The sequence below is a fragment of the Dermacentor albipictus genome, chromosome 2, assembly GCF_038994185.2.
Source record: "Dermacentor albipictus isolate Rhodes 1998 colony chromosome 2, USDA_Dalb.pri_finalv2, whole genome shotgun sequence".
Lineage (NCBI taxonomy): Eukaryota > Metazoa > Arthropoda > Arachnida > Ixodida > Ixodidae > Dermacentor > Dermacentor albipictus.
Genome location: NC_091822.1, coordinates 200,243,731 through 200,269,352, shown reverse-complemented (window position 1 = coordinate 200,269,352; position 25,622 = coordinate 200,243,731). Strand labels below are relative to the sequence as shown.

Here is a 25,622-nt window from a genome sequence, read left to right as displayed (position 1 = left end):
TAATGATACATCTTGTGAAAGAGAGAGAGCCTCAAGTGTTCACGCCGCAATGCTAAGAGTGCTAACTGTAGGTTAGACTTCATTGTGGTGATGCTGGCTGTCCTGTTATAGTTGGATAATATGTATCGTGTGGAATTCTGCGCACTTTCAACAGAATAAATTACAATACTTTGACTAGGATCCCAAACTGAGGCGGGGTATTCGAGTTTAGGCCGGATAAGTGTTTTACAAAGCATCAGTTTACTAATCATCATTACTAATATGGATGAGATAGTTCAAGTGGCTGAGGAGTTCTATAGGGATTTATACAGTACCAGTGGCACCCACGACGATAATTGAAGAGAAAATAGTCTAGAGGAATTCGAAATCCCAAAGGTAACGCCGGAAGGAGTAAAGAAAGCCTTGGTAGATATGCAAAGGGGGAAGGCAGCTGGGGAGGATCAGGTAACAGCAGATCTGTTGAAGGATGGTGGGCAGATTTTTGTAGAGAAACTGGCCACCCTGTATACGCAATGCCTCACAACGTCGAGCGTACCGGAATCTTGGAAGAACGCTAACATAATCCTAATCCTTAAGAAAGGGGACGCCAAAGACTTGAAAAATTATAAACCGATAAGCTTACTGTCCGTTGCCTACAAACTATTTACTAAGGTAATCGCAAATACAATCAGGAACACCTAAGACTTCTGTCAAGCAAAGGACCAGGCAGGATTCTGTAAAGGCTACTCAACAATAGATCATATTCACACTATCAATCAGGTGATAGAGAAATGTGCGGAATATAACCAACCCTTATAATAGCTTTCATTGATTACGAGAAAGCGTTTGATTCTGTCGAAACCTCAGCAGTCATTGAGACATTACGGAATCAGGGTGTAGACGAGCCGTATGTAAACATACTGAAAGATATCTATAGCGGCTCCACAGCCACCGTAGTCCTCCATAAAGCAAGCAACAAAATCCCAATAAAGAAAGGCGTCAGGCAGGGAGATGCAATCTCTTCAATGCTATTCACAGCGTGTTTACAGGAGGTATTCAGAGACCTGGATTGGGAAGAATTGGGGATAAGCGTTAATGGAGAACACCTTAGTAACTTGCGATTCACTGATGATATTGCCTTATTTAGTAACTCAGGGGACCAACTGCAATGCATGCTCACTGACCTGGAAAGGCAAAGCAGAAGAGTGGGTCTAAAAATTAATCTGCAGAATACTAAAGTAGTGTTTAACAGTCTCGGAAGAGAACTGCAGCAATTTACAATAGGCAGCGAGGCACTGGAAGTCGTAAGGGAATACATCTACTTAGGGTAGGTAGTGACTGCGGATCCGGATCATGAGACGGAAATAATCAGAAGAATAAGAATGGGCTGGGGTGCGTTTGGCAGGCATTCTCAGATCATGAATAGCAGGTTGCCATTATCCCTCAAGAGAAAAATGTATAATAACTGTGTCTTACCAGTACTCACCTACGGGGCAGAAACCTGGTGGCTTACGAAAAGGGTTCTATTCAAATTGAGGACGATGCAACGAGCTATGGAAAGAAGAATGATAGGTGTAACGTTAAGGTATAAGATAAGAGCAGATTGAGTGAGGGAACAAACGCGAGTTAATGACATCTTAGTTGAAATCAAGAAAAAGAAATGGGCATGGGCAGGACATGTAATGAGGAGGGAAGATAACCGACGGTCATTAAGGGTTACGGACTGGATCCCAAGGGAAGGGAAGCGTAGCAGGGGGCGGCAGAAAGTTAGGTGGGCGGATGAGATTAAGAAGTTTGCAGGGACGGCATGGCCACAATTAGTACATGACCGGGGTTGTTGGAGAAGTATGGGAGAGGCCTTTGCCCTGCAGTGGGCGTAACTAGGCTGATGATGATGATGATGAGTTTGAGAGACTGTGGCGCACGTGAAAAATTGCGTCGATGGTAACCTAGTAATCGATTAGCGTTGCTTATTACGTGTGCAATGCATGTCTTCCATGTAAGGTCAGATGAGACGTGGACACCGAGGTATTTATAGGATGAAACGCAATCGAGTGAGATTTTGTCGATGTAATAGGCTGGTGGAGTGTTACTACATCTGGATACTCGCATTAACTTACATTTGCTTATGTTTAATTCCATGCGCCATGTTTTGCACCACGCTGCCCAGTCAGTGCCCACGCTGCCGCGCGCGCACTGACTGACCGCGCTGGCGCTGTAACGGCCGAAGAGAGAGTTACGCATGGTAGGGACGCGCCTGCCACTTATAATGAACTTCTTAAACACTTCTATCTCTCGCGGCGACAATACCCTCCTCCTCACCCCAAGCTCTCGAGGCCTCAGGCACTTACATTCAGACTGTTGCAGACAGAAACCTATCCCAACCTGTTCACGTTACATGCGATATATCCGGAGATTTACACTGATGTCGCATGCCCTGCTTGTGGGGATAGATCAAAACTTTCACACATGATCTGGGGATGTATCTCTATAGCAAGCCCTGACTTCAGCTCAGCTAGGTGGGAGGCGGCCCTCCGCAACCCACTCCTGGCTGAGCAACGTTGGGCTGTCCAGCAGGCCCACGATGCGGCTGGCAGGCTAGGCCTGTCGGTCCCGACGTGGGAGCGGCCCGCGACGTGCTAATATGCATTCTGCAGGACTGTAAAATAAAAGTTACTCAATCAATCAATCAATCAATCAATCAATCAATCAATCAATCAATCAATGTTTTGCACCATGCACTGATAGCATCGACATCAGATTGAAGAGTGGCTGTATCGTGGTTAGTAGTTACCTTTAGAAATATTGCGCAGTCGTCAGCAAAGAGATGAATATGCGATGTTATAAAAGAAGGTATGCCACTAATATAAATTATAAATGGCCGCGGTCCAAGGACAGAGCCTCGCGGCATGCCCGAGGAAACCAGGCTAGAGGGAGACTCAACACTTTTAGCAGAAACGAAGTGAGAACGACTCGACAAGAAGCACACAAGCCAAATAAGTAATTGGGGTTAAAGATTGGGCGTATGCAATTTATACATTAGTAGATTATGACATACTTTATCAAACGCTTTTGAAAAGTCTAGAAATATACAATCCGCAAGAGAAGAACGATCAAGAATGGCGTGCAGCTTATGTGTAAGCGATATTAGCTGTGTTTCGCATGAATAAGTTTTGCGAAAGCCATGTTGAGAGTGCGTGAAGAAGGAATCAGATTCCAGAAAGTTAGCAAAATTACAAAATAAGATATACTCAAGAAGCTTGCATGGGATACTAGTGAGCGAAATGGGACGATAGCTAAGGGGAGAGTGCCTACTGCCTGTCTTGTGAACTGGAACCGCCTTTCCCGTCTTCCGTTCCGCAGCGATAGACCCCGTGTCAAGTGACTGTTGAAAACTTTTGGTTAGTATAATGGAACTATACTCGCTCGTGCTTTTTAAAAACTTCGGACTGATCGCGTAGCAACCAGGGGAAGAAGAAAGTTTCAATTTATTAATTAGACGTTCTACGTCACACGGGCCTACTGTAATCGGACACATTGAAGTGAAATATTGGCAGTGTAAAAGCGGTGGCGAAACACTTGTAACTGATGAAAAGTTTGAAGCAAAAACATCGTTAAGAATAGATGGGCACTGTTGAGAAGGTATAGTTCAGAAGGTATAGTTCAGAAGGTATAGTTCAGAAGGTATATAGTATAGCGCTATCGTCTCTTGGATTATGTCGCGCCAGAACTTTCTGGTGTCGGTAGCGAGCATAGATGTGAGAGTGCTTTCCAAAAAGTGCTGTTTTGCACAACGGAGTGCAAAACAGCAACGGAGAGCAAAGTGTTTTGCAACGGAGAGTTTATGCGCATTCCAATGATAGTCACAAGGACAACGTTTCGCTGATCTGAAGACACGCTTCTTTTTGTTTGGTAGGCGTTTTATGTGGCTGTTGTACCACGGCGCCTATTTGTCTGAAGTTATCAAGCGAAGGGGTACATATTTTTCAAGTAAGGCTTTAACTTAATTCATAAATAAATCCCAGTTGTTTTGAATGCTACGGCTCTCAAAGTCGGTTAAAGAGGTATTCATGAATGTACACAATTCTCTGCTGATCGCGTCAAAGTTTGCATGTTTGAAATCACAAATAGTTTTGCTTATGTACTTAGGCCGCGATGACTTCATTTCAAACGTTAAGATGGAATGATCCCTCGAATCGGACAGTAAAGCTGTATCGGAAGCAAGATCGGGACGAGTGGCGAGTATTAAATCAAGAGTATTGGTGGAAGCAATTGTCGTTCTGGTGGGTTCTTTGACATGTTGTGCAAAGAAAAAAAACATTACACATGTCAAGAAACTCTTTTGCAAGCACCGACGAAGGATTCATGCTGGGCGGATCGCAGTGCCATGCGAGATTAGGGATATTAAAATCACTGAGCAGGAACAAAGGCAGTGTGGGGTATCGTGACAAAACCATGTTAGTGACATCACGTACATGGTTATATTGCGCTCAGTTTTACACAGACGATGTTAAGGAAGGACAGGACGTGGACGGACGTAGCGCAAACTACCAACTGTTTATTACTGTTAAATAACGCGCTTATATACAAGGAGATATGGCGCGGGGGGGGGGGTATAAAAGATATGACAAGTTCACAGAATGTGATCATAGTTCGGGTAAGACATACGTCGTTCACTGGCACCCGTTCGCCCTAGCAAACTCGACCTCAGCTTTGATAAGCGTGATGGACGGAGTGCTTACGCACATTTCTTTTTCTTGAGCTATCGCAAGCGCCTCCCATATTTCTCGCTCCGTTTTTGTTTTTGATGTGCCAATGACTGTGGCGCTTTCTAGAAGCGGAGAGCATTTGCATTGTTTGCAATGTGCAGCCAGGTTGCTGGGTGCTGTCAGAAGCTGGCACGTGTATTTGTGCTCCCGTAACCTATCATTTAGACAACGTCCAGTTTGCCCGATGTATACTTTCCCGCAATCAAGTGGGATTTGGTAAACAACTGAAGTTGCACATTCCACGTACTTTTTCACGTGCTTAGTCTGACATATCGTAGCACTAGGGTTTGCCTCTTTGGATCCTGCGTTAACCCTCTTGCACATGCCTTTTAGTTTTTGTGGAGCGGAGAACAGAACTTGAACGTCATGGCATTGGGCTGTCTTTTTTATCCTATGTGACAAGCCATGAATGTAAGGCAACAACACGCGTTTTTTCAATTTTTCTTTTTCCTGTGTAAGGCATGTGCAAGAGGGTGAACGCAGGATCCAAAGAGGCAAACCCTAGTGCTACGATCTGTCAGACTAAGCACGTGAAAAAGTACGTGGAATGTGCAACTTCAGTTGTTTACCAAATCCCACTAGATTGCGGGAAAGTATACATCGGGCAAACTGGACGTTGTCTAAACGATAGGTTACGGGAGCACAAATACGCGTGCCAGCTTCTGACAGCACCCAGCAACCTGGCTGCACATTGCAAACAATGCAAATGCTCTCCGCTTCTAGAAAGCGCCACAGTCATTGGCAGATCAAAAACAAAAACGGAGCGAGAAATATGGGAGGCGCTTGCGATAGCTCAAGAAAAAGAAATGTGCGTAAGCACTCCGTCCATCGCGCTTATCAAAGCTGAGGTCGAGTTCGCCAGGGCGAACGGGTGCCAGTGAACGACGTATGCCTTACCCGAACTATGATCACATTCCGTGAACTTGTCATATCCCAATATTGGCTTGGGAAGTGGCGAGAGTGAGAAGGTAACGGAAACAGTGATAAGGGGGGCTTATCTACATAATAATAATAATATTTGGGGTTTTACGTGCCAAAACCACTTTCTGATTATGAGGCACGCTGTAGTGGAGGACTCCGGAAATTTTGACCACCTGGGGTTCTTTAACGTGCACCTAAATCTAAGTACACGGGTGTTTTCGCATTTCGCCCCCATCGAAATGCGGCCGCCGCGGCCGGGATTCGATCCCGCGACCTAGTGCTCAGCAGCCCAACACCATAGCCACTGAGCAACCACGGCGGGTTATCTACATGATGGCGTCTGATGCTTTCGCTGGTACGCTCGAGATGAAGAAGCCTCGTCCCAGTGGCTGGAGTCTCAGGACTATCCAGGAATTCGTACAGTGACCGCCAGAGCTCGTTGGCGGTCACAGCACTGCAGTGGCTCGGTAGCGCCCAGGTCTGTAGGATGGGATTTGTTAGGTTCAAAGCGCCCTAAGCGATGAGCACGTTGGACCACATTATCTAATGGGCTTTTGAGCGCGCCAGTAAGGGCGTAAGTAAGTAAGGCCGAAGATTTAGCGAATTATTCTGAGTGAATAAGCTGCTCACCGAGTCCGTCGCCTTGCTTTGAACATTAGCCAATGACATAGTTTTGTTTTCGAGGGCGTCAAACATTTTTTTCAATGGAAACTATCTTTGTTTCAATATATTTTTGGCTAGCCTTGATGTCTTTAACGTCCGCAATAAGTTCAGTTTGGCCCTTTGCCGACTGCATTGCACGTGTATGTACATCTGTGAGTAAGTGAAAGAGCATGGTCATCTGCTCAGCTGGATCATCAAGCAGCTTATCAAGTTCCAACAATGCAGACTGTCTACTACAAGGTGCCGGGTTCGTTTCAACATCGCCACAGACTAACAGCAAGGAAATCATTGAAAAGCACTCACAGGCAACATCACTAAGCGCTGGTGGGCACAGGAGCAAAAGAAGACAAGGATCGTCGTTTTTTTTTTGAGCATATAAAGAATACGGCGAACGCACCTGTGAAAGGCAAAAGCGTGGCAGATCAGCAATGTTGTCGCCGTTTCCCACGTGCCCACTGAAAGTGGCTGCTTGCCGAAGCTAGTTTATACAGCATTGAAGAATTGATGACGTTGACAATCCGATTTGATGATTGAAGCCTTGACGCGCCAAGAACGGTAAATGCAAGAAAATGCCGTCATTAATTGTTCTTCTGTCGAAATGCTTGTGGCATCCAAGGCTCAAGCAAGTGTTGTGAACTTGCTGACACGTCCAGCGGAAATTGGACGCCGAACAGGGCAAGCATCACGCAAACTTGCGAAAGGCAAAGGCGAGGCAGATGAGCCATGTTGTCGCCGTTGCCCACGTCTGATATAACTATTGTACCGGAGCACTTCAGCGACCGTGCTGTGCCAGCAAAGAGAAAGAAGTTGACGTTCGTGTGTCTCACTCTGTCGGTTTTTCAGGCTGCGGCTGCCTTGTGTCAGTGGCCCTTTTCCAGATGTCGTGCCCACGTTACTGAGTCGAACACGCCTGTTAAATTTGGCGGAGGTGCTGGGCACTCCCTTTCCTCGTCCTGGAGCTCCGCAGCCGTAGTTTAGCATCGCCCGCTGCAATGACTTAGGACGCCACTACCTCTCAAACCGTACCCACCCCCGTGCCTGCCATGTGTGCTGGTGTGGTTGGTCAGCGTGACCCTTCGACGTACAGTGGTACTGACGATCGCGATGCCGATAACTGGCTGTCCTAGTATGAACGCTGTAGCGCTCATAACAAGTGGGATGACGCTGCCAAGCTGACTCACGTCCTCTTTCACGCGACTGATGTGGTCAGTCTCTGGTTTAACAATCATGAAGCCGATTTTACGACCTGGTCGGTTTTCAAGGAAACCCTCACATCATTCTTCGGTCGGCCAGCCGTGCGCAAGCTTCGCGCTGAACACCGCCTGCGTGGCCGAGCTCAACACAATGGTGAGGCTTTCACGAGCTATATTGAAGATGTTATCGACCTATGTAGCCGGGTGAATGCTTCAATGGCGGAAACCGAGAAAATAAGGCACATCCTGAAAGGCATAGACGACGATGCCCTGTAGCCAAGAACCCTCGGACAGCTACCCAAGTAATCGAACTGTGAAAAGTTTTGATGAGCTGCGTAAGCAGCGCCTTTCCACGCGTTGTATAAATATGCAATCCGCGGAAATTTCAGCGTTGGAAACCACATATACTGGAGCTGAATATTCCGTCCTGCTGCCGCAAATTCAGCAGGACATCCGCGAGGAAGTGGCCCGCAAGCTCTCTCTTGTGGCATCTGTTCCCGAGACCCCTACCACATTGGACAACCCCCTCCGTGATGTCATTCAGACGCAAGTCGCTAAGGCACTGCCACCTCCTGAGGCACCAGCGCACATTACAGCGCCTGTCACTTAGGCTGGAGCCGTGAATCGCTCATATGCGCGACCTCCGCCAGCACTAAGCAGCCCAGTTACCAGCTTCTACTCGCTGCCACGTCCCGTACGCCCAGTTCACGTACAAGCGTACCCACCTCGCAGACCTTCTCGCAACGCATGGCGTACTGAGGATAACCGCCCCGTCTGCTACGCCTGCGGTATGGCTGGGCATGTTTCCCGCCACTGTAGCCGCCGTGCAGGGTATTTTCGCCACGTCGCGCGCCGCATTGAATACACACCTCAACGACCAGAACGCCATGTTGACGCTGACGCTTCGGACTCATTCGCGTCGTGCCACCTTCAGCTCACGTCGGTGGCCTTCACCTCGCCGCTGCTCCATCACCGCCATGCTTCGGCGGTCCAATGCTCGACCGGGGGAAGACTAACAGCCGCAGTTCCTGATGCAAGAACTGCGCTGTCGTCGAAATTTTCAAGGCCTCATACTTTGCTGCCTAATAAAATCGCAGTGTTTATAGATGATGTCGCGACCAAAGCTCTTGTCGACACGGCATCTGCCGTTTCTGTGATAACTGAAATACTGTGCGCAAACTGAAAGAAGTGACGATACCGGCTCCTGACCTGTCATTACGGAGGCCGAGTTCGCGGCAAGTTAAGCCTTTGGCCGCGTGCACCGCTCGTTTTTTGATTGAAAACCTGCCGTATGCCGTCGAATTTGTCGTCCTGTCGCGTGCGTCGCACGATGTTATCCTAGGCTGGGACTTCCTTTCCGAGCATCATGCTGTAGTCGACTGCGCTCGTGCACAACTGGCCCTGTATGCCGTCGCTGCCGACGTCGTCATTTCTCAGTTCCCGGCGGCCTTAGTGTCCATCCGCTGTGGCTCTATCACTGATTCAAGTGCTTTTTTACGCCGTCTGCAGATTGTGCCCGTCGCCGGAACCTCGTATACTTCCGTTTGCCGTCGTCGAACTTGCTGATGCTTGCGGCGCAGTTTACGCGTGCAGTACCTTTCCCTGCTCTTCAACACGGCCAATGCCTCGGCCATCTGGATGCTTTTCATGCCATTTTCCCCATCCCAGGCATCTTTTGATGTGGCACCCATGGCTCTTGAGGCAGTGACTTCTGCCACCGCACCCGCCAAACGTGACCAAGATATCTTGTCGTGCAGCATACATTATACCCTCACTCAAGCCCAGCGCAGCCACGTCGTTCGACTACTTGAACGTTTTCGTGCGTCTTTTCACCTCGATCAACCTTTCTTGGGGCGCACGTCTGCGGTTGTTCATCGTATTGAAACTGGTGACCATGCTCCACTGCGCCAGCGTCCCTACCGGGTATCGCCGACCAAAAGCCACGTTATCACTGACTACGTCGCCGATATGCTGAAACGTGGCGTGATTCAGGAATCCCACAGTCCCTGGGCTTCTCCAGTCGTGTTGGTGCGTGAAAAGGATGGTTCGATCAGGTTTTGCGTTGATTAACGCCGGCTAAACAAGATTACACGCAAGGACGTTTATCCGCTACCGCATATTGACGACGCCCTGGATTGCCTTCAAGGAGCAGAATATTTCTTGTCGCTGGATGTGCGTTTTGGCTACTGAAAAGTGCCCATGGTTAAATCCGACCACCCAAAAACGTATTTTTTCACTCATGACGGTTTATATGAATTTAATGTGATACATTTCGGCCTTTGCAACGCGCCTGCAACTTTCGAGAGGGTGATGGACTCTATTCTCAGAAGATTCAAATGGCAGACCTGTCTGTGCTACTTAGACGATATAGTAGTATTTTTTGGAGATTTTTCCCCTGACATCACTCGCCTTGAACAAGTTCTCGAGTGACTCACTGCCGCAGGATTACAGCTAAACTTCAAAAAAAGTCATTTTGGCGTCCGTTAACTTACGATCTTAAGCCACGTAGTCTCGAAAGAAGGCATCTTACCGGATCCTGCCAAGCTTCGTGCAGTTGCCAAGTAAGCTAAGCCTTGCACTCTAAAGGAGCTCCGTAGTTTCATCGTCTTGTGCTCGTATTTCCGGCCTTTCATCCGCAATTTCGCCTCCATTATCGCCCCCTTGACGCAACTTCTTGCCGGCAGCACTAACCTCTCGACTTGGAATCCCGAGTGTCATCAGTCATTTACAACGCTTCGCCGACTCCTCACATCTCCTCCAATACTCCGTCACTTTGATCCTTACTGAAATCCACACGGACGCTAATATATTGGACTTGGTGCCGTACTCGCCCAAGGCAAGAGTGGCTTTGACGAATATATTGTGGCATACGCCAGCCGTACACTAAAAAAGGCAGAGTCAAATTCCTCCGTGACGGAAAAGGAATGCTTGGCCATTCTTTGGGCAATCGATAAATTTCGTATTTACCATTACGGTCGTCAGTTTGGCGTTGTCATCGACCACCATGCCCTGCGTTGGTTATCGTCTTTGAAAGATCCCACTGGATGCCTCGCTCGCTGAGCTTTACGCCTTCAAGAATATGATATTCGTGTCATTTATCGCTCGAAACGAAAATACTCGGACGCTGACGTCCTCTCCCATTCAACACTGCATTCTGAAACTGTCTGTTCAACAACTTCCACCTACGATTGGTCATCCTTTGCCATAACGAACATGCTGGCGGAGCAGCGCAAAGATCCCTGGATCGCTTCGCTGCTTGACCATATATCTCGATCTTCGCCTCACTCACTGTCACGCACCTTTCGTCGTCAAGTTTCACACTTTGCTGTTTGTGAAGGCTCGTTGTACCGTTGTAATTATTTAACCGACGGCCGCAGGTGGCTACTTGTTATTCCTCGTCGTCTGCGCTCGGACATTTGCAGTGTTTTCCACGATCACCCCTAATGTGGCCACGCTCGCTCATTCAGGACGTACTCCCGTCTTCCCCAGCGGTACTACTGGCGCGGCATGTATCGCTACGTTCGCCAGTTATGTTCGGGCATGCCCTACGTGTCAGCGCCTCAAGACACCTCCGCACAGCCCCGCCGGTCCTCTACAGCCATTGCCTTGCTCTTCTAGACCATTCTACCGCGTTGGAGTCGATCTTTTCGGTACCCTTCCGAACACTCCTGACGGCAACCGGTGGGTCATTGTCACCGTTGACCACCTCACACGGTATGCTGAAACATCGGCGCTGTCAACCGCTACCGCGGAAGGCGTTGCTTACTTCCTTCTTCCTCACGTCATTCTGCGACATAGTCCACCACGTGAACTGCTAAGCGAACGTGGCCGCGTGTTTCTCTCAAACGTCATCGAAGCCCTCTTAAAGGAATGTCAGACTGTACATCGCACCGCCTCAGCTTAACATCATCAAACTAACGGCATGGCGGAACGTTTCAATCGTAGCCTTGCCGACATGCTGGCGATGTACGTGTCCGACGATCACACGAATTGGGACCGGGTACTTCCATTAATAATCTACGCTTATAACTCTGCCACCCAAGCTACCACTGGTTTCTCACCTTTCTGTATGGACGTGAACCATCATACTGCATAGACACAATTCTGCCATACCGACCTGACGTTTCTGAAGCGAAACCTATTTCTGAAGCGGCTGCTTATGCAGAAGAATGCCGTCAACTGGCGCGTTCGTTTACCACGCAAGACCAGTGTCATCAGAAATCTCGCCACGACGCCTCTGCATCTACCGCCCACTATTCCCCCGGAACGCTAGTTTGGCTATGTATTCCATCCACCACTCTCGGCCTTTCTACCAAGTTCTTGTCCTGATACCACGGTCCTTACAAAGACCTAGAGCAAACGTCGCCCGTGAACTATGTCATCGAACCGGTAGAGCCAGCTCCCGATAATCGTTTCCGAGGGCACAAAACAGTTCAGGTCGCACGGCTTAAACCGTGCTACGACCCGCCTGCGCTGTCTTCTGCCTAGGTTGCCAGGTTGGCTCCTTTCTACCCGGGGAGTGTTGTACTGGAGCACTTCGGTGCCAGTTCTGTGCCAGCACAGAAAGAAATTGACGTTTGTGTGTCTCGCTCTGTCGGTTTTTCGGGCTGTGGCTGCCTTGTTTCAGTGGCCCTTTTCCAGACGCCGTGCACGCGTTGCTGAGATGAACACGCCTGATACACTATATTCTTTTGTATTACATAAAAATTTGCTATTAATTCCATCAATTACACTAGCTGTTAGCTTCAAATTGTCGATAATTGTCACGATGCCATGTGAGTCGAACATGATGGGATCCATAGCAACATGATTGCATAATTGAAGCTTGGGACGTTGGGTGTCTTTGGATGAAGAAGAAAACGACGTGATAAAAGTATCGTTTAGTACAGTAGCACAAAGATGGTCTGGTACAGGGTCATCGGTGTGTGTAATTAAGGAAACTTTATTGGTGTTGCCAGATTTAATTGTGCTCCAGAAACGTTCTGGATTAGTCTTGAGGATGTTCGGGAGGGTTACATTAAAGAAAGAGGATTTAGTAGACGTTAGTGCTCATGAGTATGCTGAAGAAGCTATCTTGTATGCCCTCCAGAGGGCAGGTTTTAATGAATGTTTTGCATATCCGAAGGAGAAGAAGAAAGAGGAGTCTTTTCTTTTTATTAGAAAGTCGGCTTAAATATTTGGTATACAGTGAAACCTCGTTATAACGAACAGTTAAAAAGTTGGAAATTAGTTCGCTATATCCATAATTCGTAATATAAAATTTCGCGAAAAATACATGCAAGAGGAGCAAAATTCAATCACAGAAGGCACAGCAACTCGAACGATGCTTAGTTGGGTCACGTTCATTTATTTACGCACAAAGAACTGCGTTATCGCGGCCTGCTTCTTGGTGTTGATCGCATTCCGTATCACGCCCTGTTCAGTACAGCCGTGGTCGCTGAGATATCGTCGCCACCTACGAAGTCTTCTACAGTCATTGTTGCGGGCATGTCACCAACAAAACGCGAAAAATCGTTCCAGGCCTCATCGAGCTCGCGGAGCTCTGCTTCTGCTTCGTCGGGATCGTCACCATCGTCACTTGATGCATGGGCCTCTGGAGGAACAAAACCTGCGTGCCGAAAGCAGTTGGCAATCGTTTCACCTTTCACACTGTCCCATGCCGCTTTAAGCATCTGGATTGCTCCCAGCAGGTCGATCTTCAAGTCTTGCTTCATACGAAGCTTCTCGAGAAGAGTGCCAATCAGTCTCCTCTTATAAACTGCCTTGAAGGCCCTGATGACGCCTTGATCTAAAGGCTACAGCTCTCGATGACGACGTGGCATCTGTGGCGCTGTCAGCGCCTGCGAGGTAGTCCTGAACGTTTGCTGCGCCGCACAACACACTTGTAGTGCAACGAAGCCTGCCGCCTGCTATTAAAGTGAGGTAGGGCTTGGCGTCGCGAAGTTCGTTATATCCATTTTATGCCAAACCGCGTTCGCTATAGGAAGTTAAAAATACATGTGTTTGACAAAAATATTTCGGAAGAGTTCGATATATTCAATAATTCGTTATATGCGTGTTCGTTATATCGAAGTTTGACTGTACCATGGAGCTTCGTTATTAGAGTACACGCGGCGAAGAGGGATAGGACGATTGATCAATTCAGGCACTTTGTCTCGGAACATACACCAGTTTGTTTCCACTGAGCACTCGAGATAACCTGGTCAGAAAATATCTAAAAAGCAGCCCAGTTCGTTATTAACGGCTGGAAAATTAGCTTTGTTATAGCCTCCAATGTTCTTGGAGCGTTTTGATGATGGTGCATGTGACAAATTGAACGTTAACTGCAAGATGTCGTGGTCGCTCAGGTCAGGCATATGCGAAAGGGCATATGCAAAAGGGCATATGTGCGACCAAACAATGTTAGGGTAACTGAAATCCCCCATAAGTATGACTTTCGCACTGGGATAGCGAAGCACGATTTGATTTAAGCAGCCATGCAAACTATCGCAGAAAGATGTATCCCTGGAAGGGGAGTGATAGCAGGCACCAACAATCACTTTCTTGAAATCTACATTCATGCAACACCCCAACTATTCAATATTCGAAATGACTGGTATACAGTAGCAACCTAAGCGCTCATCGATTGCGAGTAAAACAGTATTATATCAGTGCGGTCACTATGGCAGACAACATACCTTTTATCACAGCGAAACAATTCGGAGTTTAGTATTTTGCTACTGAGCCATGTTTCAGCTAGAACAATTGGATCGGCTTTCAGATCATTAACTAGGGTGCTTAATTCATCCATCTTGCGAAAAATACTCCAAATATTAGTATATAAAATAAAGAATCGTGATCTTGGACCAGAAGCGCCGTTTCCCCTCGTGTATCGCTATCGGTCTTTGAGCAGTAGAAGGCGGCCAGAGTGAAGTGATCGAGGTGATGTACCGTGTGAATTCCGTGCAGTATTCGAGGGGCCGATCTCGAAAACGGTGTCAGTCACGTCATTGTAACCACAGGATTTGTCGCCAACGCGAATGATCCCTCACGCACGCAGTGTTCACTCTCTCCCTATTCCCCCCAGTGTGTGGAGCAGCAAACCGGACGGGTCCATCTCCCTCTCATCGTGGGGCTGCCTTTTCTGCCGGTGCACTCCATTTCAATATTGCCTCGGCTATTATTTCCAATTTAGCATCATCGTCATTACCATCATCATCATCATTTATTATTCACTTAAAGTACAAAGGAACAATGTTGGCGTACATCAGTTATGTGAGTTGTCACAGAAATGAAACATTGATAATAAAGCTGTGAGCCAGTAAATGACTCAATTAACAAATAATAAATTTAAAAGGAACATTACATTTAGTAAGCTCTAACATGTTGGAGAGACATAATGAGTGGACAACGTTCGATAAATCCTTACATACCTCAAGCATTTATCGGAACATTTCTTGTGATACTCACCGCCTAGCTTTACAGAACGCTATCAATGAAATAAATGATCGGTACACGCCCTAACTGCATGATGGCTTTAAAATTGCCCAATTGGCAGGGGCGCGGCGACGTCGTCGACACAGATTCTCTTTTGCCAGCCACCTTCCGTTTCAAGGAGCCTGCCAAGGGGAACTAATTGTTCGCGTAGCTCCCACGTGAAATCCACTATTTAAAATTTGATCGTTCGGATAGGTAGTGTGGAGGAAGGGCCCCAATGTGCTCATTTGCTGTAGCCACCTATTGTCGATAATTAAAAAGTTAATTGCCGTAACTTCACTAATTATGCACGTAATTGTGGAAATTGCTCTGTATTTAGAGGTCGCTTATCCGTACACTCAAATGGTAAACATAAAGTTACCATGATTTACATTTTTCTCATTTAAAAAAATTTGGTGCAGGCAAAAGAAAACACCCTGTACAATCATCACTATTGCGAATTTCATATTTTTCCGCGTTCATATTCTTCCACGTGAATGGAAAATTCAACAACAGGCATCCAAGAACTGAATTCGACGACAGGCACCCGGTGTCCGCTCACGAAACCCGGCGAGTTTCGCAAAGAACGGCTTCGCGTTTAAAAATGTTGTATTCGCCCGAAGGCTAAGCAGGGAAAGCGATGACAAGGTTTAGCGTTGCGCTGTAGGCGATTCACTGGACTAGCGCGATAAGGCGCGTGCGAGGATGAGTGAGAGGTTGACTTAGCCTGCTGTTGTTGATGACTTAGGATGACTTAGCTTGCAGCAGGAACGCAAGCGCGCTCAATGCCACAGTGTCAGCAGCGGAAGGCAGAGACGACAGAGCGTCCGATTGGCTACGTCGCTTTTGGAGCCAAACGCACTTCGCGTCTCCCGAGGCTTCCTAATCCTCCACGTCCGGGCCGTGCATGTGTCGCTGAGAGCAGGACAGCACGACAACGCCTACGCCAACCGCGATGTCGCAAATACGCCTCTACCCTCAGTATAATCGCTGTCTCAATTAAAAAAAAAAAGAGATGCATTTCTGACACACCTGCTTCGTGGGCACACAGGACACTGACTCGCCCATCCTCCGTTTATTCTCCTGCAGGATCAGTCAAGAGAAGCTGTGCGCCCGTCAGCCTGAGTTCTGCAACTACAGCGACACAGAAGTAAGCGCTGCACGTGTGTGTGCGTGTGTGCGTGTGTGCGTGCGTGCGTGCGTGTGTGTGTGCGTGTGTGCGTGCGTGTGCGTGTGTGTGTGTGTGTGTGAGTGTGTGTGAGTGTGCGTGAGTGTGTGCGCGTGCGCGTGCGTGCGTGTGTGTGTGTGTGTGTGTGTGTGTGTGTGTGTGTGTGTGTGTGTGTGTGTGTGTGTGTGTGTGTGTGTGTTCTACCTTGAGTACGTTTTATTAAAAATGCTAAGAGCAACTTTATTGAAGAATCAAACGCTCAATGGGTGGAGCCCCTAGACAAGCGCCCCACTGGCTTCCGCGCACCGTCTTGCTTGTTGGATGATGGCCCTTTGGACCTCTTCCTGTGAGCTGGACAGCGCCACCTCCCATTGTGTATGCTCCGTAATTTCTGTGTTTGTCTTTTGTGGATATGCCGTGCATGCCCATGAGATGTGGTCTAAGGTTGGCGTGGCTCCGCACCATGGGCACGTGTCCGTATATCTTTCGGGATTAATTTTATGGAGAATGTGCAGGTTGTTATATGTATAGGTTTGCAGCTTTCTCCATATAACCTGTTCTTCCTTACTGAGATTCTTATCTGGGGGTGGTGGCTTCATTCTATTTCCTCTGTGATAGTTTAAAATTGCAGAGTAGTTCTGATCAATCGGGATCGGGTCGTCAGAGGCTTCCTGTGAGCACCCGTGGGGTGTAGCATGCGCACGAGCTACTGTGTCAGCCTCTTCGTTTCCCCTGATTCCCTCATGACCGGGTACCCATAAAAGGTGAAATTTGGGTCGGGGTTTTATATCTTGTATAATCCTATAGGCTGCGGTGCATACTCGTTCCTGAGCTGGCTTCTGCATGCCGCTTGAGAGTCTGATAGGATGGCTATTTGTTGTTGGTTTGGTTCCGTCGCTTTGATAGCAAGGGCTATTGCGATTTCTTCTGCCTCCACGATAGTGGTGTTGTGAGTGGAGGCGCTAATGATTTCTCTGCCCATGTAGTCAGTGACAGCAGCTACCATTCTTTTCTGCCTCCCTGGGTATCTTGCCGCGTCCACGAAGCGGAAGTTTGGTTTGTCGCCGTGCGTTTTTTCAATGTATGCAGCTCTGGCTTCTCTTCTGCCTTCATGTAGAGTTTCTGGGTATTGGCGCCACTTTGATGCAGTTTCTGATTATTGTGGGGATGGGCTTAGCTTGGTTGTGTTTTTCAAGGAGCTCATGATACCCGAGTCTACCAAGGAGTTTCCTACCCGTGGTCGTTTGTGCGAGTCTGTTTCTTTGAGTTATCAGTTGAGCTTCTGCCAGTTCCTCGAATGTATTATGAATCCCTAGAGACATGAGTTTTTCGGTTGGGGCGCACTGCGGAATTTGTAGGGCGATCTTGTAGGCTTTCCTTAAGCACGAATTGATTGCACCCCTCTCTGTTTTCGTTAGCTGGTAATACGGCAAGCTGTAAATAAAGCGGCTAACCACCAGATTTGTGATTAGGTGAAGGGTGTCTGATTCCTTCATCCCCGTCCTTTTCGTGGCTACCCGCTTTATCATTCTCGCGACTTGTTGTGTTGCCGTCTTGATGAGGTTAAGCCCGTGTTGGCAGTGTTGATTTGATTGTAGCCACATGCCTAGTACCCGGATTGTGGTCGTCTCAGGTACTGCATCATTGCCAAGTCTGATTTCCAATTTAAGGGCATGGTCCGTCGGGACGTTACGATTCCCTTTACCTTTCCAGACTCGTACAATCTCCGATTTCTCTGACGCGCATTGCAGCCCTCTGGCTCGCACGTATGTCTCGATTTCACAGGCAGCTGCTTGTAATCGTTCTTCTTTTTCACGTAGCGACCCGGTGACACACCAGACTGTAATGTCGTCCGCGTATAGGGCGTGCTGGATACCCGGGATGGCTTGTAGTTTTCTTGCAAAGCCTATCATCGCCACATTAAATAGCGTTGGCGAGATCACTGCGCCCTGGAGAGTACCCTTGTTGGGTGCCTTGAAAGTCTTGATTTCTAGTGCGCCAAATTTAATCTCAGCGGTTCATTGGTTTAAAAAACTGCGAACATAGTTGCATATTCGCTCTCCGCAGTTTGTTTCAACCAGGCCATCGAGTTACTGCGCTGCACTTTACCCCAACCTTTCCTTCCCATCATCAAGAATCTCCGTCTCTCTCCTTGGTGGCTTACGTTATCAAACGCTCCTTTTATGCCGATGGCCATGACAACGTGTTCTCTTGATCTTGGTGTATTTGTCAGGACTTCTTCCTTCAACAGTAGGAGGATGTCTTGAGTTGAGAGCTTGGGTCTCAATCCAAACATAGTGTCTGGAATTATTTCATTGTCCTCCAAGTAGTTTTGCAATCTAGAGTTGACTATTCTTTCAAATAGTTTCCCCAGACAGGAAGTTAGGGAGATTGGTCGAAGGTTACTAATTGCTAATTTCTTGCCACGTTTGGGAATTAAAACTATTTGAGCGTGCTTCCACTCCCTTGGAATAGTACCCTGTTGCCAATGTTCATTTATAAAGGTAGTATAGGCCTGTAAAGCCTCATCGCTTAGGTTTCTAATCATGGGATTAGTTGTCCGGTCTTTGCCTGCCGCTGTGTTTCGGGTCATTTTCGCTATGGCAGCTCTAACGTCTTCGATGGAGATAGGTTCATCGAGTTCAGGGTGAGGCGCCCCCCCCCCCCCTTATTTGGTCGCAGAGGGTGGGGGAGATGGGTCTGTTCCGAAGCACTTGTTATATAATTCTTCTTTGAGTTCTTGTTCCGTCCCTGGGTACGTATGGATTAGCCGTTCCACCCTTTGACAGCCCTCGTTTTTCCTTTTTGTTGGTTCCCTAATTGCTCTTAGTATGCGCCAAATTTTTGCGGTACTCAATGTGTCATTAAGGGAGTCACATAAGCGTTCCCAATTGGACGTAGTTAGTTGCGTTGCGTACTCTTCCGCTTTGCGGGTGATTTCTGCAATGCGTACTTTTAGCTTCCGGTTCTGTGTCTGTCGCTTCAATCTTTTCGTTAGTCCTCTGCGTGCCTCCAAGAGATGCAGTAAGTGAGGGTCTATCTCAGGTATCTCACATGTGCGGGCTATTTCTTTTGTGACTTTATCCTTTTGTGTTCCTAAACTTTCACACCATTCACTTAAATCATCGATTGGGGTGCTTTGTTGGCTCTGCATCCGGCGGTATTTCACCCATTCGGTAATCTTGGCTATTCCTATGTGCCGTTTGATTCTCCCAGTCCTAATTCTGGTGCTGATGATGTAATGGTCGCTGCCTAAATCATTTAGGGTGTTTATCCATTGCGCATCTTCAGCGTTCTGCACTATCGTGAGGTCAGGGCTGGTGTCCATGCTCACACTGTTGCCCTGTCTAGTGGGCACTGCAGGATCCGTTATAATTGTCATGTCGAGTTGTTCTGTTTGTTCCAGAATATTTCTGCCCTTAGCGTCCTGTTTCGGGTATCCCCAACTAGGATCTTTTGCATTGAAATCACTTACTATCACCAGTGGTCTTCCCTTTACCAGGCGGGCAGTTTCCTGCAAGAGTCTGTCAAACCTTGTCTTTCTCTGGTTTGGTGGACTGTAAATGTTTATATAAAGGCAATCTTTTTGTTCAGGCCTTTATGTAAGATTTCTATTAGTAAATGGTTAATACCAGTGTCGGTAAAAGGATCGTGTTTGATTGCAGTAATCGTTTTCGCTACCAAAGTCGCTATTGCTTTCTCCGAATCCGGGTGTGTGTACACCTCGTATCCCTGAAGGTTTGGAGGGGATCCGACTTCCTGAAGGGCTATGACAGCTGGTGGCTCGCTCTGTGAGCTCAACAGCTGTGTTAAATGTCCCCTTTTCCGCCGGTATCCACGACAGTTCCACTGCCAGATTTCGCAATTTTCTGTTATAGTTGGTTTATGTTTAGGCATGGTTGCTTTCTTGTGCAATGGCTGCCAGCCCTGGTCTGGCGTATGGCTTCTCGGCTCTCTCTCTAATGTTAACTCCGGTAATTTTCATGATTTCAATGGTTCATTTTCATTTCAATGGTTCAACGCACCATTTTCATGATTTCAATTTGCAGAGCCTGGAGTTTTTTGTCGGACTTCACCTCAAACTCAGTCATTTCTTGCGTTAGTTGTTGGGTTATTTGCGCTGACACCTGTTGGATGATCTGTTGCGCTATTGAGGGTAATAGTTGTTCGAAATTCTCTTGGATTTGTGTCTGGAGTTTTTCGACCGACTGTATTCTAGAGCGCTTTTGGGGTGCTTGTACAGCTTGCCCCGAAGCTTGCTCTGACTGCGCTGGTTTAGCCTGCGTGTTCTGTTGCTGTGACTGCATTTGCTTTAGCATCGCATTCTCACGCTCTAAGTCGCCTAAGCGAACTCTCATGAGTTCTAGCTCTCGTTCTAGGCGCGTTATCTGAGCAGTTGTTTGAGGTGTGTGTTGGGAGGCTATATTGCTGACCAGCTCACCTTGTTTTTGTTGCCTTCATTCTCTGGAGGTTGTTTCTTGCTCTTCTGTTGGCTGGTGCTTTGCTTCTCCTCTTGTTTTCTGCCCCGAGAGTTGGATCTGCCTCGGGAGGTCGACCTGGTACGTGAGCGGGACCTCTTCGGCGAGTCAGAGTTCTCTCGGTCTGAACTGAGCCACCTCTTCTTGGGGGTCCCTGTGACCTGGTTATGTTGTCTCATACGCTGTCTTCCCCTTTGCGGGACGCGCTTCAGTTTTTTGGTGCACTCTGGTGCTGCTGTAGGATGAGCTCCCCGGCACAGGACACACTTGGGCTCACACTCATGGTCCGCTGGTGGGTCGCGGAGGCCACATTTCGCACAAGCCTTGATAGTTGGGGTTGGACAGACATCCGTCCTATGTCCTTGATTTTGGCATATCTTGCAGTATTGTCGAGTGGGTTGGTAGGGTATACATGGCGTCTGGCCACCGTAGTAATATACGTAGCGTGGCACGATGGGGCCATCGAACGTCAGCACTGCCATCCTCGATTTGCCAAGCATACGGGCGTAGAGTATTCGTATCTCTTGCGTCCGCACTCTTAAGTTGTTGATGAGTTCGTCTTCTGTAGTTCCAGGCTCCAGTCCGTGTATGACTCCCTTAAGGAGGTTGTCAGGCGTGGAGATGTAGGTGTTTACAGAATGTATGTTGCCTCGCAGCTCCAGCTCCTTGATCCTCAGGATCCGTTCCGCTGTTCGTTCTTCGGGTGTGCTTGCTATGATGATGTTAGAGCCCGGCCGTAGCCGCAGCAAGAAATCATCTCCTGTGATGTTTGCAGGTCCGCCACACGCCTGGACTATTGCTCTGGATACCTCATGCGTCCGCAATTCCCGAATCGCCAATCCTGGTTTCGGTCTAATAATGATTTTCATGTCATTCTTGGGTAGAGGGGGTGCTTTTCGGCGTGGGTGGCCCCTTTCCGCCATGCGTCGTCTCATAGCTCTCTCTCCTGTAGGTAATATTGCGTCACGGGCCACGTCGCTTGCTCCTCCGGAGCTAGGGCGCCCCCGTTGTCCTTGTGCAAGCGCGACGCGTCGAGCGTCTCCGGTGCGTTGCTCCACCCCTGCTTCGTGGTTGGGGTGGTTGACCCCGCCATTCAACTCGGCGGTCCGCCCTTCTTCTCTGATTTTCTTGCACGTTCGTAGGGATAATGCAATTTGCCACTGACCTTGCTTGCTGATGTCCTCGGCATTCTCAGCGTCGGTGGCGGACTCCTCGTAATTCACCTCGTCAGGCGAGAGAAAGTCGTCATCAACACTCGTGACTGCCTCCATTTAATTTTCGGAGTCCTGGTCCTTGTGCATTGTGGTCTTTTGTTAGTCCGGGTCCATATCGGGTGGAGTTCTGCTCGCCACGTATCGGTTAGACCGCGTACGGGCTCCTGGAGCCGCGGTCTCCGCACCAGCTGTTAGGGTTAGCGTGGCGAGTCGAAGTGCAGGCGATGGTCTTTGATTTCGGAAGAACTGGGATTCGCATCACCAAAAACTTGGTATCGGCGACATCCTTACGCCTTCCGGTATATCTGGTGCAATTTCGGGAGTATACCTGGTGCAATTTTAGCTGCAACAGGATACAATCGTAGACGGAGCCGTTGAGAGCGCGTCCGCACTGCTCGGCGCCACCTCTAAAAATGCTAAAGAAATTTTTATAGCTGTCTACTAACGTGCAAGTATTCCTTGGCTCGGCTGTTACTTCGCTTTTACTTACTCGTGCTGCTAGCTTATGCATGTCTACCGGTCGCTTTTTCCGAAGCCAAAGAAGCTTACGCATTAGTCGACAATTCTCGAAATTTCTGTAGAATTTTTTGTTCCTTATCATGTCTATCCTGATTATACCGTATCATAACGTTCCAAGCATAATTATATTCCATACAATCACGGGCATCATAATCTTCTACTTGGTTCTGTGGAATCTTTTATTCTGAATTAGACAACCTGCATCTAACCTCTGGAGACTGGGAACCTGCTTCATTTGGTATTATTTTTGTAACACATTACTGCATAAATTGACTATGTCTAGGCGACGGCAACGCGACCAGTTATTTTTATCGAGCGTCGCCCTATAACGTCATTTCTGATGCGCTTCTGAACACCTCCGTTCCTCTTCTCGCTGTTGGTTGTATCCCCGTTCCTGTCGCTGCTCTCGTTGTTCCTTTTGCGGACTGTCATTTTTGCAAGTATCATTTTATACTTTTTATTGCATCAAATGACTATGTCGGGGCAATGGTGACATAACCAGTTTTTATTGTTTAATGGATTCGAAAGTTACCAACCGTCTACAGTTACACTACTACAACGATTAATGTCTCAACTTGACCAATTACGCACTTATTTCTCAGTTACAAGAATTCACAGAACAAATACGGTTTATGCAGGGTAATCGCCAAGGAATGATTACGTGTTGACTTGAACAGCTTTTAATTTATCGGTTCTAAAGCTACCGTTCATATACAGTTACACAATTATAACGATTAAATGTTTGAACTTGCATTTATTTCCCAGTTATGGTTACAAGTTACACAGTTATCTTTTTTACGGGACAGACACGGTTTCTCCGGGGTACCCGCCAAAGGAGGCTTACGCATTAAAATTCAGCGACGATTTAGTGGTAGTTGCGAGAGAAATGCATAAGCCTTACGTCACCCCTCTTTGAGGTGCCGGACCAATCATTTAAACAGCGTTCACCACATTGCAGAAGAGTGTTGTTCAGGAGCTCACTGACGCTGCTCCGGATATATATATATATATATATATATATATATATATATATATATATATATATATATATATATATATATATATATATATATATATATATACATATATATATATATATATATATATATATATATATATATATATATATATATATATCTATATATATATATATATATATATATATATATATATATATACACCTCCTTTCCGAGTCACCGCAAGCAGCGACTGCGCTGCATGCGGTGACTCGCAAAGCAGAGACCACCGCGATCGTTCAAGGTTGAAATTAGGATCGGATGGAGGACGACGGCGGCGGGGGTGAAGCGGAACGCTTACAAGGGGCTGCAGCATCGCATTGACCATCTGTAGTTGGCGCTGGGCTCTGATTTTTTCACGTGAAGGAGCTGAACTGCAGAACGACCAGAAAATGGGGCCAATAACTTTTTCTCTAGTGGAGAATATTAATCATTGTGCTAAGAGGAAAAATTGTCGGCAAAAGAGAGGCCAGGCGCACACGAAGAATATTAAAATGCAAAGCGACTATCAGTAATAGGAACGGACATCAGAACGTAGCGTTTTGGTAAATGCAGAACTGCTATCAGTCGTACCAAGTAAAAGCAAACAAAAAGAGACATTACAACACAACAAATTTAAAGCTACCCTAGCGGGTTTGAGCTAAGCACATCATACACCAACAGCCAGGTACTAGTTATTAAATAGTATCAAATCTCATGCGCACGAGAACTGAAAACTATATTGCTCGTATTGATTCTAAATTATTGATACACTACTAAGATGATACAGATTCCAAAAGCTTTGCAGCGTAGCCAACTGGAACTGTACCTCTGGTTAGCCTCTCTGCCTTTCCACGCATCCTTTCTCTCTCTCTTAGTTTGCAATTATGGCGAGTGTACGCACACCTGTATTAGCAAATTGCCATGTAACTTGGACAATAGTAAAGTGGGCAAGTTGGCATTGGTTAATAAGGAACCAATAAACAGACAATAACAATAAGAACAATAACTAGACAGGGAGATATGATCTCTCCAATGCTATTCACAGCATGTTTACAGGAGGTATTCAGAGACCTGGAGTGGGAAGAATTGGGGATAAAAGTTGATGGAGAATACCTCAGCAACTTGCGATTCACTGATGATATTGCCTTATTTAGTAACTCAGGGGACCAACTGCAATGCATGCTCACTGACCTGGAAAGGCAAAGCAGTAGGGTGGGTCTGAAAATAAATATGCAGAAAACTAAAGTAATGTTTAACAGTCTCGGAAGAGAACAGCAGTTTACGATAGATAGCGAGGCACTGGAAGTGGTAAGGGAATACATCTACTTAGGGCAGGTAGTGACCAGGGATCCGGATCATGAGACTGAAGTAACCAGAAGAATAAGAATGGGCTGGGGTGCGTTTGGCAGGCATTCTCAAATCATGAACAGCAGGTTGCCACTATCCCTCAAAAGGAAAGTGTATAACAGCTGTGTGTTACCAGTACTCACATATGGGGCAGAAACCTGGAGGCTTACGAAAACGGTTCTGCTGAAATTGAGGACGACGCAACGAGCTATGGAAAGAAGAATGATGGGTGTAACGTTAAGGGATAAGAAAAGAGCAGATTGGGTGAGGCAACAAACGCGGGTAAATGACATCTTAGTTGAAATCAAGAAAAAGAAATGGGCATGGGCCGGACATGTAATGAGGAGGAAAGATAACCGATGGTCATTAAGGGTTATGGACTGGATTCCAAGGGAAGGGAAGCGTAGCTGGGGGCGGCAGAAAGATAGGTGGGCGGATGACATTAAGACGTTTGCAATGACAACATGGCCACAATTAGTACATGACCGGGGTAGTTGGAGAAGTATGGGAGAGGCCTTTGCCCTGCAGTGGGCGTAACTAGGCTGATGATGATGATAATGAAAAATGAACGGAGAAAGACGCAAGGAGAATGTTTTCCTGCAGCCGTCTCTAATTCGCACACTCTATTTATAGAGCTGTTGTTCATTATTCGCCCTGTATCTCCATGCAAAATTTGGCATATTTCCGTGTAAAAAATCTCCGTGGAACAGAAATTTATGCCTACCTGCATATAGACGCGACAAGTTGTACGTTAAAAGCGACGCTGTAGCAAAGTAAGCATTCGGTCGCTGTCCCGTCTCACGATCAGAAAAAGAAAAAAAAGTATATTTCCCTCTCATGTTTTTGAATCCCATGGTGAACATTTTAATGTTCGTGAATAATCGAAAGTTATGTGTGTTCTCAAGGAGAGATATGAAC

At 47.1% G+C, this 25,622-nt stretch overlaps 1 protein-coding gene across 1 annotated transcript in view; it reads left to right on the top strand.

The window, feature by feature from the left end:
• Window positions 1-25,622, top strand: part of LOC135904548 (uncharacterized) — a 302,521-nt gene that overhangs the window by 74,550 nt on the left and 202,349 nt on the right. Inside the window, exon 3 of the mRNA XM_070534610.1 lies at window positions 16,070-16,130. Within this exon, the coding sequence (XP_070390711.1) occupies window positions 16,070-16,130 (61 nt within the window). The remainder of the gene's footprint in view (window positions 1-16,069; window positions 16,131-25,622) is intronic.